Source organism: Sus scrofa, chromosome 13 (assembly GCF_054392235.1).
Source record: "Sus scrofa isolate SSC_HxYL_T2T_F1_AM1 chromosome 13, Sscrofa_HxYL_maternal_Yorkshire_Landrace_v2.0, whole genome shotgun sequence".
NCBI lineage: Eukaryota > Metazoa > Chordata > Mammalia > Artiodactyla > Suidae > Sus > Sus scrofa.
In genome coordinates, this window is record NC_139395.1 from 63,315,978 (window position 1) to 63,331,992 (window position 16,015).

The following is a 16,015-nucleotide window of genomic DNA, read 5'->3' on the forward strand; positions in this document are numbered from 1 at the left end:
ATGCTCATGGACTATCTCCACTAAAAATTCCTTCCCTTCCCACTCACTGATAAAATTGCCTTAAATTTCAAACATCTAGAAATAGCATTTCTGACATTAGCTCATTTCTGACTTACATTTTTTTTAAATATTAAGTATCTATAATGTGCCAGGCACCCTGTTAGATGCTAGAAACAGGAGACAAGAAAATGAAAACATGTCAACAGTAAAATTTGTATTTTCTTTCAAAAGGCTTGCAGCCTGTGAAGCAGATGGAATAGGAATAATTATTCACACATTACCGGTGAAGGAGCTAAACATTTCAAGAATTAAAGGGTCTTGTGTATGGTCCCACATTAAGAAGTAAAGAGTCAGAGATTCAGTACTTGTCCCTAATCCTGGGCTCAGGGCACTTTCCAGTATTTCTTCAAAGGAAATCCCAGACTACTAAGTATCTCAACACCTCACTTTCTCAGGAACATAAAAGGAAATCACCTTGAAACCCTTTATAATGTTCATGTGCTCTTAAAAATGGAACAGGTGTTCCCTGGATGCTCGAGAAAAGCAAGGCTTTGAGTGAGAGTTAAAGATCCTGAGCAGCCGTTGTAACCAGAACAAGTTAATCTGTGGAAACAGGAAGACTCAGCCAAGGCGATGCTATTTCAATTGGGTGTCACAGGTGACTCATCAGAGATGGCTTGCTTTCGGCCTCCCGATATTTTTCTTCGGAGTGGGGTGTCAGATTTCCTTCACAATTTTGGACAACAGCCCTCTTGTCCATTTCCAAATTTGTCTGGTTTCACAGCCCTCACGCGGACCCCCACATTCATACCGGAAGCTGAACATTGGCAGGAGATTTAGGAAACGAAAGACCAGGTGGAAAAAAGAAAAAAAAAGATCGGGGGGCCTCGAGAGAGGCCTAAAATGGGGACATTCGCACTTCAAGAGCTTTCCCTAACCTCGCCTCTCAGAATGACAGCTCTCCTCAGCCAGAAGACTACCTCTCCCGGCAGGCACTGCGCGCCTTGCAGACACAGGCTGGTGGGCTCCCTGCTCTCCTCCTCCTCCCGAACCACCCAATAGGAGTCGCCGGCTTAGGCCTCCACCCGACCCAGACCACGCGGGAGCGGGGACAATAAAACTACATTTCCCGACGCGCTTTCGCACTCCTCGTGGCCAATAGGCGCCCGGAGTTCGGAGGCTACGGGCGGAGCCGGATGCGTAGGACACCCCATTGGCTAGGGGCAGCTTAGAAGAGCCGGAACCCGGGAGAGAGAGAAGCGAAATGACATTTCCTCTTTAAATAGCTGGAGCCCGGGCCCCGTCGAGAAATGGCCGCGTCGGCAGGTGGGTCGTGTGGTGGTTACCGAGGTGTGGAGGGGTGGTGGGCCTGGGGCCAAGCTCAGGCTGCGAGCTGAGGCGGCAGCGATGAGGAGCGGGAAAGAAGGATGGATAGGTGGACAGGGATGAGGGGAGGGAGGATGAATGGCGTGGAGGGAGGTGGGCGGTCCGGCTGGACAGGGATGGGGAGGCCGGGTACCCGCCTCCGCTCCGACCTGTTCACTAGGCGGTTGAGGGGGCCACTGGCGGCCACCATCCATCGAGCTTCCCTCGTGAGGCTCCTGCCCTGCGCTCTTAGCTGGGACGTTCCGGCTGTGGCGGAGTCCTCGTAGACACCTCGCCAATTCAGCCCGCACGGTCCCTCCGCGAGCACCGGGCTTCGAGCTCGCCGGGCTCCCAGAGGAACAGGCTGGTTGTTGGAACTTGCATCGCAGCTCGCTCTTGCCCAGATCCTACCTCGCGGTCCTATTTGGGAGTGTCTGTATACAAGTATGTATTTAGAAGGGGGGAGGACAAACCAAACAACCCCTCCCCCCCAAAAAAAAAATCCGACCCCACAACAACAAGACTAAACAAAGAAACCAATAAAACCCCGCGACGGTGAAACTGACTCCGAACTTCTTGTGGTTGATTTTTTTTTCCTGCTAGATTTAAATAAGTCTTCCCCAACACCGAATGGGATTCCATCTTCAGACACAGCCAGCGAAGCCATGGACCCCTTCCATGCTTGCAGTATTCTTAAGCAACTCAAAACAATGTACGATGAAGGGCAGCTAACAGACATTGTAGTGGAAGTGGATCACGGGAAAACATTTTCCTGTCATAGAAACGTTCTTGCTGCAATCAGCCCTTACTTCAGGTATGATGATGGTGGAAACTTCTATTGAGATCTGCACCGAGTTCCCTTTTTCCCTCAGTATTGCCCACTTGATTATTATACTGAGATGCGACAATGAAATGAAACCAATGGATTTGTTTGCAGAAAATACATAACTGGCCCTATTTTATTAAGCCTTTTTTTGAGGTGGGGGGGGTACTTGACAGATTCTTCTAGAATTCAGGTGGCTGGTTTTTAAGTCAGTGAATATGTTTCTGTTTGTTTCAGAAAATCTAAAATTGTACTGTCCAATATGGCAGCCACTAGCCACATGTGGCTATTAAAACTTCGATTATCTAAAATCAAATTAAAAATTAAGTTCCTTAGTACACTGGCCATGTTTAAAGTGCCCAGTAACCACATGTAGGTAGTGGCTGCCACATTGTACAGCACAGATATAGAACATTTCCGTCACTGAGAGTTTTATTGGACAGTGCTGATCTGGAATTTGTTCCAGAATTTTATCCAAGATTTCTTTAGTTCACGTTAACTCTTTTAGAATTTAAAACATAATAGCCTGTTTTTTTAAAAAAAGAAATTACCCATTTAATGGATTGTTTTAATGCCATGGGGATAACAGCAATGAAATAAAAATGAATGCAATCTAGGTTCTATGTGTCTTAGACCCCAGACTAGTGATTATTTCTAAGATTTCCAGAAGTATTTTTAAGCTCAGTTTTCATTTTCATTTAAACTCATATTTATATATCATAAAATTTGAAAAGTAAAATTTTAAAACTTGAGTCTAAAAAATAATTTCATTCTCTAAGAAAATATCAGTGAAAGAGGCAATTTCCTGTTTAACTTCTGTTTTTGTTTCAAGTTCTCACTTTAAGCCTTTTAGTATTCAAAAATGGTGCATGAATGACTGTGAAATAATATTCTCAACCACACCCTAAATGTGCTTTTTCCTTTTGAAGATGTTTACCTTTATAGGGCATATAGCAGTGTAGTTTTCCAGACAGTAGTTTCTGGTTCCTCTTTCTCAGAATACGGGGTTAAATATAGTCACTTCAGTTTGATGCTTATGATGTAACCATTTAGACTTGCATATGGTAGGTCATTAGAGTATTAAGTATTAACCAAAACAAGGCAGTGTGCTGAAAGAAAAAAAAGAAACTCTTGTACACAGAATATATAAAGTTTGGCTTCTAATGGAAACTGTGGGTGATACTCATTTATTGAGGCCATCCATTGATGCTCAGGAAGGTTAAATGCCCTGTGTAAGTCATCTGTCTAACTAGTAACTAGTGGCAATGGTTGAGTGTGATTCCAGAGCTAGGATTCTTAGCCACTGTATGACTTTTAAGGAACAAGAGTGAGTTCTTTTTAAATTTTACCATATGGAACTATTAACTTTTTATTAGATTTGAAAAGTAAAAAAGAAAAAAAATGAAACTTTAACATGAAAATGTCTATATCTCACTGTATTTGATATTCTGGCTTACCTCTGGCTAATGGTTTTGAAGACCTAAACAAATCACTTTATTTTTTTTGTGGAAAGGAAAGTTTGCTTTATTTATAATGGGGTTGCAGGGGGGGTGCAGACTCCTGTCCAAAGGCTGACTTCCCCCACTGTCAATCAGTGGGCAAGAGCTTTCAAAGGTGGAGGGAGTGGACTGCATGCAGAAAGAGCACAGTCAGTTCTGACATGGACAAATCACTTTAAAAAAAGTAAGCTATAGTAGATTTTCTTAATTTCCAAGAAGGAGATGCTTGGAAAACTTTCTAAGCATAAGGCATGTGAATTCAGATGAAGATATTTGGCTAGAAAATTTAAAGATGAGGTTCTTTTCTTTCAGTAGAGGTTTTTGTAGCAAAGTTTCTTGGCATCAGTGCTGCTCCTTATGTGAGATATAGAAAGTCATACTTGAAATGAAAGTCATTCTCTCTTTTTCTCTCTCTCTCTCTTTTTTTTTTTTTTTTTTTGGCAGGGGTGCCACACCCATGACATATGGAAGTTCCTGGACCAGGGACTGAACCCACATCACAGCAGTGACCTGAGCCACTGCAGTGGCAATGCAGGATCCTTAACCAGCTGTGCCACAAGAGAACTCCCTTAATAGTTTCTAAGTCTTGCATCACTGGTGGAAGAATAGAATAGCTTGAAATCTGGCATGTCTGTTTCCTGATCCCAGTGACCTGCCAGAAGTAAAATTTGTGTGATTATTAGAAAGTTTTTGTTACTTAGGATTTTGTGTGAGGAAGTGACCCCCATTTCATACAGAGTTTATGTAAAGAATCTATTAGAACAGAGGAGAACTCACTTGTCACACTGCTCCTGTGTGTGAGAACAGTGTATTCAGCTTGGTAGTAGCTCCCATGATGAAAGGATATGTGGTGATGTTTTCCTTTGGGAGTTAATCTTTGCCTAATGAAGGACTTTATTTTTCTTTTTAATTGGATAGCTGAGTTTTTCAGCACCTGGATTGAAAACCAGCTCCATACATTGGAGCATCTAGTTTTTAGTCATTAAAAATAGCCTGTATGATATCAAACTTAAAATTTACATAGCAGTAGTAAAAATAGGACAAGAGATGGTTAACCCAGGCCACAAGCTGGCTCCTGGTACCCTTATATACATGCAATATTCCATATTGCATTTTTAAATTAATTTCACATTTTTGATAAACACTTCAAAAGTTACTGGAAATCTTCTAATTTAGGGAAATTTTCTTGTAAGATTGCACTTAAAAATAAAATAGGAGGGGTGTGAAGCTGAATAATCAAATTTGTTACCAGTGTTAGGTCAGTTTCTTTAATAGACATCTATTAAGCATCCTAGGGCACACAGTCCTTTTCTAAAGAAGGTTTTATTTTATTTTATTATTTTTTATTTTAGGGTCACACCTGTGGCATTTGGTCCTTTCCAGGCTAGAGTTGAATTGGAGCTGCACCTGCCCGCCTAAACCTCAGCTACAGCCACATGGGATCTGAGCCTTCTCTGCAAACTACACCACAGCTCACGGCAACACCAGATCCTTAACCCACTGAGCAAGGCCAAGGATCAGACCTGCATGCTTATGGATACTAGACAAGTTTGTTACTGCTGAGCCACAGCAGGAACTCCTCAAGAGGATTTTAAAAGAGCTTTTGATTTTATTTTTATGTTTAAGAATAGCCTAGCAGAAAGAAACTTTAGAGGAGAGAAAAGAAAGGCAAATGGTGATTATAAACAATTAGCACTTAAATATAGAGCCAGGCTTTTGGCTACTTAATGTTTTGGCCAAGAAAGTACCATAAGTGCACAGATATTTTAATTCTAAAAAAAAAAAAAAGCTTGGTTTCAAAATAATAGTTTGGAATTTTAATAACCATTATTTCCAAAGAATCAGTTAATTCTTAAAATCTCTTTATAAATAGACATTATATTAATCCTACCATAATCTTTACTTATCTGCAAATATAGATAGGTAAAAATGTGGTAAACTTGAGAAAAGTATATTTCTTGGTTTTCTCAAATTTAGCAAACGTTTTCAAAATGTCCAAAGATAAGTGAATTGATGTTCTTATATTCCTTAAAATGATTAAGGAAACATTCAAAGATTAATTATTTTAAAAAGGAGTAGGTAGAAAATATGAACTTCTGAAGAATATCTTATTTTTCTAAGATGAAATTTTTAAAGATATGTTTGGGGTACAAGTTTCCTGTAAATTCCCACTGGGTCATGAAAAATTTTATTGGACAGTCTCTATATGCCAGTGTGTCACGATGACACCTTTTGGGCATTCTTAAACTTTCTTTTTTTTTTTTTTGTCTTTGATCAGAGCCATAGCCGCCAGCCTATGCCACAACCATAGCAATATGGGATCTGAGCTGCGTCTGTGACCTACACCACAGCTCACAGCAATGCCAGATCCTTAATCCAATGAGTGAGGCCAGAGATTGAATTTTAGTCCTCATGGTTGCTAATTGGGTTCCTTAACTGCTGAGCCACGACAGAAACTCCTGGGCATTGTTAAACTTTCTAACTGACCTGGTGATTGAAGATCTCAGGTCCTTAAGGGCAGCTTGACCAGAAGCCACGATAGTGCTCCAAGGAAAACAAGACATTCTGAAATAGTGCATGCCACCTTTTGATGTGCTTTACTTACTTATATTCTCCTTTTCTCAGAGTTGGCACAAAGTACACTGACTGGTCTTGAGGATAGGTTTTTGACATTAACCAGACTAAATCCTTCTTCTGGATGATCAACTTTTATCCCCTTTCTTTCAGCATATCAGGAAACACATTAGGAAATACTTTTCAGTTTCAAAAGGTTATCTTTGTGATAACTTTTATACTTTTGAAAATTTGCCATAGGTGTTCCAGTTGTGGTGCAGTGGATTAAAAATTCAGCTGCAGCAGCTCGGGTTGCTGTGGAGGTGTGATCTCTAGTCTTGTGCAGTGGGTTAAAGGATCCAGCACTGCTGCAACTGCAGTAAAGTTAGCAGCAGAGGCTCAGATTCAACCCCTGGCCTGGGAACTTCCATATGCCACTGGTGTGGCCATTAAAAAGCAAACTAAAAAAATGCCACAGTAAAATTATTTTTTAATTTACAAATGTTTATTTATTTATTTTTGGCTGCTTCCATGGCAGGTGGAGGTTCCTTTGCCAGGGATTGAACCCAAACCACAGCAGTAACTTGAGCCACATCAGTGATAACACTGGAATGTTAACTGCTAGGCTGCCAGGGAACTCCAATACTTTTTATTTGTAGCACACATAAATTAACCACTCTTTCCTTCCTAGATCCATGTTCACTAGCGGCCTTACAGAAAGCACTCAAAAAGAAGTTAGAATAGTTGGTGTTGAAGCTGAATCGATGGATTTAGTGTTGAACTATGCCTATACTTCCAGAATTGTTCTGACGGAGGCCAATGTTCAAGCCTTGTTTACTGCAGCTAGCATCTTCCAGATTCCCTCCATCCAAGACCAATGTGCTAAGTACATGATCAGTCATTTGGACCCACAGAATTCTATTGGGGTCTTCATCTTTGCTGATCATTATGGTCATCAGGAACTTGGAGATCGCTCTAAAGAATACATTCGTAAAAAATTCCTGTGTGTCACCAAAGAACAAGAGTTTCTCCAGTTGACTAAAGACCAACTGATAAGTATCCTAAACAGTGATGATTTAAACGTAGACCGAGAAGAGCATGTTTATGAAAGCATCATAAGGTGGTTTGAACATGAACAGAGTGAAAGAGAAGTGCACCTTCCAGAAATTTTTGCCAAATGCATACGTTTTCCTCTGATGGAAGACACCTTTGTAGAGAAAATTCCACCTCAGTTTGCACAGGCTATAGCCAAAAGCTCTGGGGAAAAGGGACCATTGAGTACTAATGGCTGCACGCAGAGACTTGGAATGACTGCATCAGAAATGATCATATGTTTTGATGCTGCCCACAAACACTCAGGAAAGAAGCAAACAGTGCCTTGTCTAGATATATTCACAGGAAAAGTGTTCAAACTATGCAAACCACCGAATGACCTAAGAGAGGTTGGGATTCTGGTTTCACCGGACAATGATATTTACATCGCAGGAGGGTACAGGCCAAGCAGCAGTGAGGTATCCATTGATCATAAGGCAGAAAATGATTTCTGGATGTATGACCATTCCACCAATAGGTGGCTAGCCAAACCATCCTTGCTTCGAGCCAGAATAGGCTGCAAACTGGTGTACTGCTGTGGGAAGATGTATGCAATCGGAGGGCGTGTTTATGAAGGTGATGGGAGAAACTCACTGAAATCTGTGGAGTGCTATGACAGCAGAGAGAATTGTTGGACTACAGTTTGTGCCATGCCTGTTGCAATGGAGTTTCACAATGCTGTGGAGTACAAAGAGAAGATCTATGTTTTACAGGGTAGGTGCCTACGTGATTTAGTTCTTCATGAAAGGGTAACAGGTCAGATTGGGGTTCACTCACTTACACTAAAACATAAGTAAAACATAAGTTGTTTCTATGAATTGAGGAATGCCTCTGGCTTTCCTGTCATAAACTATTTGTTGGAATAGTCTGTTCTTAAAAGGACCAGTAAAGAAAATAAATTTTTCAATCAAAAAGGGCAGGTACTTTCAAGTTCCTGAAATGATCCTGTAAATGTTTTATGTTCTTACTGTGTTTTGACATCATGTGGAATAAATAGTTTTGAAAACATTTTTTTCATAAATAATAGTTCAGCATTGGGGGAAAACTCTTTCAGAGCCACTTTTAAGACATTAAACAAGAAAGCCAGTTTGATACATGACTTTTTTGCTCTTCAGTAATATATGATCAAGAGATGTTGCAGCAACTATTTATTTTTTTAATGGAACTTACTGGATTAGTTTTAAAGAGAAAAAAGAACAAAGCAACAAGTATAGTTATACTATTCAGTTGCCAAAGAATTTTGTATAAGCCTTTTGATGGCAAAGATTATGAAACTTAATTATGAAGAGTTTAAACTACAGTCTTTAAGATTTCAGTTTCACTGCAGTTTGTTGCCGTCTGTAGAACATTAAGTTTTCAAGTTTTTTTTTTACTGAAAAATTTTGGGGTGTCACCTTTTTCTTTTAACATTATAAGAGGAGAGGGACCATTAATATACTTAAATTTTTTTTGTTTCAGCTATTGAAGACTAGTACTCTGGCAAAGATTATATAGTAGAAGTAGAAAGAATAACTGAGTAAGAGAAAATAAGATATTTGATCCAAGATTCTTGTTTGTGATAATGTTTTCCTTCTGTTTGGTTTCTTATTTTAGTTGCTTGAATACTAGATGCAGTGTTGGCAATATCAACATCTTTATTCTTCTTGTGTTTCTTAATTGCTCATATGTAATGTTTTTCTCACACTACTACTCTAATAAAACAAAGAAAATGGGGCAACTTCTGTTAGATACACCTGATTCTTTAGGTCTTTTCCCATTGTGGGTTTGTTTTTTTTTTTTAATATGTTCTTTCTTCCAGGCCTTGACTTAAAACTTCCTAGAAATGCCTAAATTCATTTGTTTAAACTTCAATATGAAGTTAATTCTCTAGAAGTAGCAGTACTCTCTAGTGCTATATTTTAGTTGAATAGAAGCATGGGCATGATTTAGGTTTGTTAGTTTTGTCAAAAAATGGAATATCCAAATGGATGTAAAATCTATTGAGAATGGTTGGATAGGTTATATCTTCTAATATGATGAAGCACTCTCTGCATATATTTTGGTTCTACTGGCTGACCAGTTAGGGTTTTTGTTTTTGTTTTTATGGTCTCCCCTGCAGCATATGGAAATTCCCAGGCTAGGAGGCAAATCAGAACTGCAGCTGCAGGCCTACACCACAGCAACTCAGGATCCAAGTTGCATCTGTGACCTACAGTGCACCTCATGGCAACACTGGATCCTTAACCCACTGAGCTAGACCAGGGATTGAACCCTCATCCTCATAGATTCTATGTTAGGTTGTTAACCTGCTGATCCACAATAGGAACTCCCCTAGTTAGTCGATAGAGATAGAATTAATTAGAAGACTTCCAAATGGAATGTGTAGGTTGTGTATTAAGGTAAATACTAAAGCAAAATAATAAATTAATAGAATTTCAGGGATGGAATGAACATTGTTTAACCTGATGTATTTTTTATAAGAGAAATGTGAAGCACTGAGGGTTTTCTTAATTGTCTATTACTGGTTTAATTTATTAAAGAAGACTTTAGATTTGAAAAATCAACTTTTTAAATGTACTATTTTACCTTTTTATAAGAAATTTGTAGTGAGGTAGTACATGGTAGAAAGTTTTAATTCTGGTCTTTATTAAGAATCCTTTTACATAAGTCCATAGGGGTAGGTAATATGTAAGCAAAATCTGGGAGTTTAACAAGCTATTTTATGAAAAATTGAAATTACAGCTTCACTTTTATTAAGTAGACACTTACATTTATCCGTAGGAGGAAACCTAGTTCAAAACAGTTTTCAAGGGGAAGCTCAATTTAGAATTAGGTACTTCTAATCTAAACAAAGCCTCTTTATGTAAATAAACTTGACATGAATAGTCAGAAGCTTATGCTGTACTGTCAGTGGCTATTAGACTGTCATTTAATCTGTTCATAAAGGGTTCAGATCTTCATATCAAGGACTTTATATAAATGTTATATTTAACCAAGCTCTTGTAAATATTCACTAGTTTATTTTAGACGTCTTTATATTGGCACTCTGACTTAGCACACCCTTTTATTGTCAAAATAGAACTGAAACTGAGTCATAGTCAATTCCATAAACCATGTGCATGTTTTTGGTCATCTTAAAGTCACATTTACTCTTCTTGAATATTTGTCTTTGCATTATAGCAACTGAAGTTAACACATGAGTGGCCCAGAGACACAAATCTGAATGATTCTGTGTACTATCTTCTAATTAAATAATTAACACATAAATTTATAGTGGCTTATTCATGCTGAGACTGTATGTATATATCTTGATCTTACTGGCTAACCATTAGTAATCATGCTTTTCTTTTTTAAGAGCTGGCTTAAAATATGTTTTCTGAAATATCCAATTGAGTAAATGGAATGATAGAGTAAATGGAAACAAGGTCTTAACCTTTATTCTGCCATGAAGCCAAAGTAACTGCTCTCACTTCCCCATTTTGAACACCCCAGTTCAGGTTGACCATAATGTTATGTTATGCTGTGCCGTGGAATGAAGACATTTAAGCTATTTTATAATATTTAATCTCTGGGTATTATAAAAAGTATTTTAGAAAGAAAAATATTTGGAAAATTACACTTTTTGGTATTCAACATACAACCAAAAAGAGCCATGTAAATATGCATATTCTTTTTTTCTTTTTCGTGTTTTTTAGGAGAATTTTTCCTCTTCTATGAGCCTCAGAAAGACTACTGGGGTTTCTTAACCCCCATGACTGTGCCTCGAATCCAGGGCTTAGCAGCTGTATACAAGAACTCTATCTACTACATAGCTGGAACCTGTGGAAATCATCAGCGTATGTTTACTGTAGAAGCCTATGATATTGAACTCAATAAATGGACTCGTAAGAAGGACTTTCCATGTGATGAGTCCATAAATCCATACCTTAAACTGGTACTTTTCCAGAATAAACTCCATTTATTTGTTCGAGCTACTCAAGTGACCGTTGAAGAACATGTCTTCAGAACCAGCAGAAAAAATTCCCTTTATCAATATGATGACATCACTGACCAATGGATGAAAGTATATGAGACCCCAGATCGACTCTGGGACCTTGGCCGGCATTTTGAATGTGCTGTTGCTAAACTCTATCCTCAGTGTCTTCAGAAAGTACTTTAACGAAGGGCAGGCCTTAGTGAGCTCACCGGCATCTCGTACTTAAGGAAACTTAGTCTTTCAAAGATACAAGAAGTGGTGTCAGTATTTAAGAAAGCTGAGAGAGTTTATGCGTGGAGATGGGTGCTCTTAAAGATGAGGGTAGGGAGGCATTTCTTTCCATCTTTGTGATGTTTTCATTTCAGTAAGAAAAAGGTAACAAAGTGCAATTATCAGCATTTTTTTTTTTCTGGTATAAAAGTAATCACATCATTCTAGAATTTTTGTGATACCAGATGACTCGACAACTATGCACTCTTTGAAAAGTGGTTAGGGTATTATGGGTTAGAGACAGCTAAAATAGTTTGATGTGACTTTTTATTTTGAATACGGGTAAAAATCTGAGGCAATATCACTAGGACTTGAGCTGTGACCTCTCCAACACAGAGACGCACTAACTTAGACCCTCATTCTGAATATATGTATATTTGTGTACTGTTTTCCATTGTACTGAGATTTAAATGTGTCCTGTTACTAGAGTAGATTGAAGGAAAAACAAATCAGTCTAAGAGCTTTTAGTTTGATTGTTTTAGAGTCCCCATGTTACTATAAGTTAAGCTAAAGTTTTAAAATAGCAGTTTTCTGTTGATAATTTTTTCAAGTGCTAACACTGTCTCTGTTTTTTTTTTTTTTTTAAATCCTAGAAAGGGCCCAAAATCACAGGTGGCTGGTGCTTGTATAAGTTAATTCATGTGTATAGCTAGATAGATTTTAATCATCTGAGCCTATGCTTACCTTTCAAATCGGTATGTTAGTTTCATGGCTGTAGTACTTTACATGTTACTCTAGCATGATTTCACCAGATTTTCTACCTACATGATGGCAAGATATGGCCAGTTATTGGTCTAACTGGATTCAGTCTTAGAATAGTGAAAAGAACACTATTCTCATTTTGCACTAACGTGGGCCATTTTATCATTTTACCCCCTTTTCCATCCTCTACCTGTTCATTCATTATCAGTGCAGTGAAAGGTAACTTATTTCCCTCCTTCACAGAGCATAATGTGAAGTTTACACCTAATTTTAAAATTCTGCTTTCCAGAAACATAAAATTCCTGCAGTGGTCTCATTTAATGGCTTTTACGTTATATATGACAAAACCTCACCTCATTTTTTTTTTTTTATTTTTGCACTTAACAGTTGTGAATAATTTTACATTGAAAAACTTGTTTTAGCTGAAGGTGACTGAAAAGGAAAGGAGTGAATAGAACCACAGCATTATAGGTACGCTAAATTGTTTCTCATGTTTAACTGCTGAGTTTCTAATAGTCAGAAATATTGACAGGACAAAGCAACTCATGTGTTATCCCTCAGGCAGATATTTGGATCAGTAATTAGTTTTTACTCTGCCTGGAAAAATTAATAAAGGATATAAGTATAGCCCAGAGTCCGTCCTCAACTGGAATATTTTGATTCTCTGAAAGAAAACTAACTGGCATGGTTTGTACTAAAAACTCTTGCACAAATCATAATGTGATAACTGTGAAACAAATTTAAAACATTGCTTCTTTGCATTACATACCTCGTTTTTCAGAAACTTTCCAAACTGCTTGTCACAGCCCTCTACAAGTAGGGAACGTTTCCTGAAGCTGAATTTCAAGTGGACAATGTCTAGAGAATTGACATTTTAAAATCTAGTCTTGGGAAACTAGATGAGTGTGGTCTTATGGCCTTGGTAGTATGTCTATAACCTCTTTATTGACTTTGTCAACTAATCATCTGTTTTTTCTCCCCAGTTTTTCTTTATCTTCATGCTCTTTGGGGGCTATTTCTGTGAGTGTTTTGAAGCATCTTTACCGTGTTGCATTGCAAAGGGGAGGAAAAAACAACTCACTGACTTTTCCAAGAGATGTTCATGTGATTTATTTTTGAGAGCTTTGTGGACTATCTAAGATTTCCTGCCACTTTTAGACAATCTCCCGTATTTATTTAGAAGGATGTGTTACTTGAAAACATGACATTAGAACATTGAGTTAGCAATTTCCATGTGCTGTTTGATGTATAGGAAAACAAAGTACTGTGGTTAGTTCTGCAGTCAGTTTACTCTGTTGATCTGCACAACAGTTGGTCCTTTTGCTCTAACAATTTATATTGAGGGTGTGAAAGTATAGTGTGTCAAAGCCAAGGTTTAGAATTTGCTGGGGAAGTAGAATGTATCTTGAATTTTGTATGAAGCACTATTTGTTTAAATTATATAGCTGGGATATTTCGCCACTTTTAAAGTGATTTCAGAAGAGGTCCTAGAAAACTAAGATTAATGATATGTGTGGCTCTGTGTTTAGATATTTAAGGTACATTTGCATAGTATGAGAATATAAGTAAAAGGCACAATGGGTACTATAGAATTAAAATATAGGGTGACATATGCCAGCCCCACTTGACTTTGTTTTTGCATTTGAAGAAAGTATGTGGCACTTTCCTATATATTTTTTATGCATTGAAAACTGGATGTGGTATAATTATGCTAAAGGAAAGTAGAAATCGTATTCTATATTTTCCATCGTTGTTTTCTTGTTATCCTACAAAGTTGATGCCTAAACATCAAGCTGATTTCATTGGTGCATGAGGATAAGTGGATGTGATTTGCGAGGAATCAGATTCCCTATGTGAAGAAGCTTAAAACGGCATTCAATGTTCAGTGCTCAGGTATGTAGTAAGTACTGTAGTCCTTTGGGGGCAAATGTGTAGATATTTTTAAACATTTTGCCATAATTGCACAATTTTTTGCATTTTTACCTGATGGCATTGTTTCTTATAATAAAACCTTTTCTGACTGAAAACTTCCATTGTCCTAAATTGACCTCTGACAAGATGGAAATCATGAAATACCTTATATCATGGTGGAATAGAATGAGATTTTTAATCTCTCGAATACTTGGCCTCGGGTACAAAATGAATAAGTTAATACCACCCTGTATAATGTCCTTGAAATTCTAAAGCAAGTTCACTCATATTGATAGTGGCTTCATTGAGTTGGTTCTGCCCTCAGCTCTCCGTATTCCCTTCTCTCTCACAATTCATACCTAATCCATCAGAAAATCCTGTTGCTTCTCCCTTCACTGTATACTCAAGACTCTGACCAGAAACCACTTACACCCCTATCACCCTAGTCTAAACCAGCCTACCTTGTCTGCCTTAATCCTTTGCCACTGAATTGGTCCCCTTTCAATCACCTTTGACCCCAGGTGATGAACATCTATTGTAATCTATACTGTCCTCCACACAGTAGCCTGAGGGATCCTGTTGAAGCATGTCAGATTACATTTTTCTGCTCAACCCCCTCCAATGATTTCCATCTCCCTTCATATGAGATCTATACCCCTTCCTTCCATGATCTAAACAACCCCATCGCTCGGACCACACTACCATTCCACCTGCTCCCTCCATTCTAGCCATACTGACTCCTGTTCCTCAGACATGCCAAGCTCCTCCAATATCAGGGCCTTTACCCTTGCTGTGTCTTTTGCTGAGGAAGCCCTGACAATTCACCTGTTTAAGAACTAAAACTCCAGAGAGGCCTTCATTGACCACCTTGCGTAAAACAGAATGCCTTCCAACGCCACCCCCACCCATACCACCTGTCTTTTTCCACTTTAGTTTTCAGATATTTTCCCCCATTGACATGTAAGCTCCATGAAGACAAGGGACTTATTTATGATTCACCTCAGCTCAGTGCCTAGGACATACTAGGCAGTTAATGTTTGTAAAAAGAAGTGAATTTTCATTTAAGTCTTAAGAGTACCCTGAAAAGTGGTAGGACAAGTGCCAGCACCTCTATTTTATTAGGTTGGAAACAGAAAGACCAAGTGAATTGCTAAAGGTCATCTAACTAATGAGGGGCTCACCTGAGATTAGAACCAAGCTGTCCACTTTGACCTCAACCTAGTTTATGCATGCTACATTCGTTCAAAACTGATAGAAAAGGCAGATGCTCTGTATTTTGTGCTTAATGGTTGTCTTTTCTGAGTCCCACCTTCTCCCCAATACTGTTACTTAAAATATCTACTGTCATTTATGACTCTGATTGATTCTTAACGAGGAAGTAGATGACGTAGGAAAATACCTTCTGTCTCACTCATCCTCCATCATTACACTAACATACCACTGTTAGGGGTTCTGTCCCTCAAATAAGTTGAAGAAAAAAAAGAAAAGGCTTGATAAATAGTGTTTTAGAGTACTGTTATTTTGCTTCTATGAAGTTAAAATGACTTCCCATTTCAAAATTTTGGTTGTATGACTGTTTTTTATTGAAAAATTATTTGCAAATACAAAAATTAAAAATAAGCGGTCTAGGATCTTTGAGTCTTCAGAAGAGAGCTGCACGTGACTCCTGCTAGCTTTTTGAAATGAAATTTGGAACTTTGTGTAATGGATTTGAGGGGGGGAAAAAGTATTTTCATGCATTTAATGGTCTAGGATATACCAAACATTCTTGACTGGGAACTTTCTCGACAGAATTTATATGGCTTTCAATAGTAAACATGCACTAATTGTAGATAGGTAGCATTA

General features: G+C 38.3%; 3 protein-coding genes across 6 annotated transcripts in view; 1 reads left to right on the forward strand and 2 right to left on the reverse strand.

The window, feature by feature from the left end:
• LRIG1 (leucine rich repeats and immunoglobulin like domains 1) overlaps positions 1-16,015 on the reverse strand; it is a 618,703-nt gene that overhangs the window by 578,151 nt on the left and 24,537 nt on the right. The window lies entirely within an intron of this gene.
• The window catches only part of SUCLG2 (succinate-CoA ligase GDP-forming subunit beta), a 929,415-nt gene that overhangs the window by 317,315 nt on the left and 596,085 nt on the right, over positions 1-16,015 (reverse strand). The gene's annotated exons all lie outside the window — the stretch shown is intronic.
• Positions 1,231-14,286, forward strand: KBTBD8 (kelch repeat and BTB domain containing 8). 2 transcript variants are annotated; one of them, XM_021069199.2, is made up of 4 exons: positions 1,231-1,326; positions 1,969-2,179; positions 4,132-8,046; positions 11,007-14,286. In XM_021069199.2, exons 3-4 carry the CDS (start codon positions 6,936-6,938, stop codon positions 11,468-11,470), a joined length of 1,575 nt encoding a protein of 524 aa, XP_020924858.1. In that variant the 5' UTR covers positions 1,231-1,326; positions 1,969-2,179; positions 4,132-6,935; the 3' UTR covers positions 11,471-14,286. The 2 variants fall into 2 exon arrangements, with proteins under 2 accessions (XP_020924858.1, XP_003358539.3); XM_003358491.6 differs by having other exon boundaries at positions 6,932-8,046.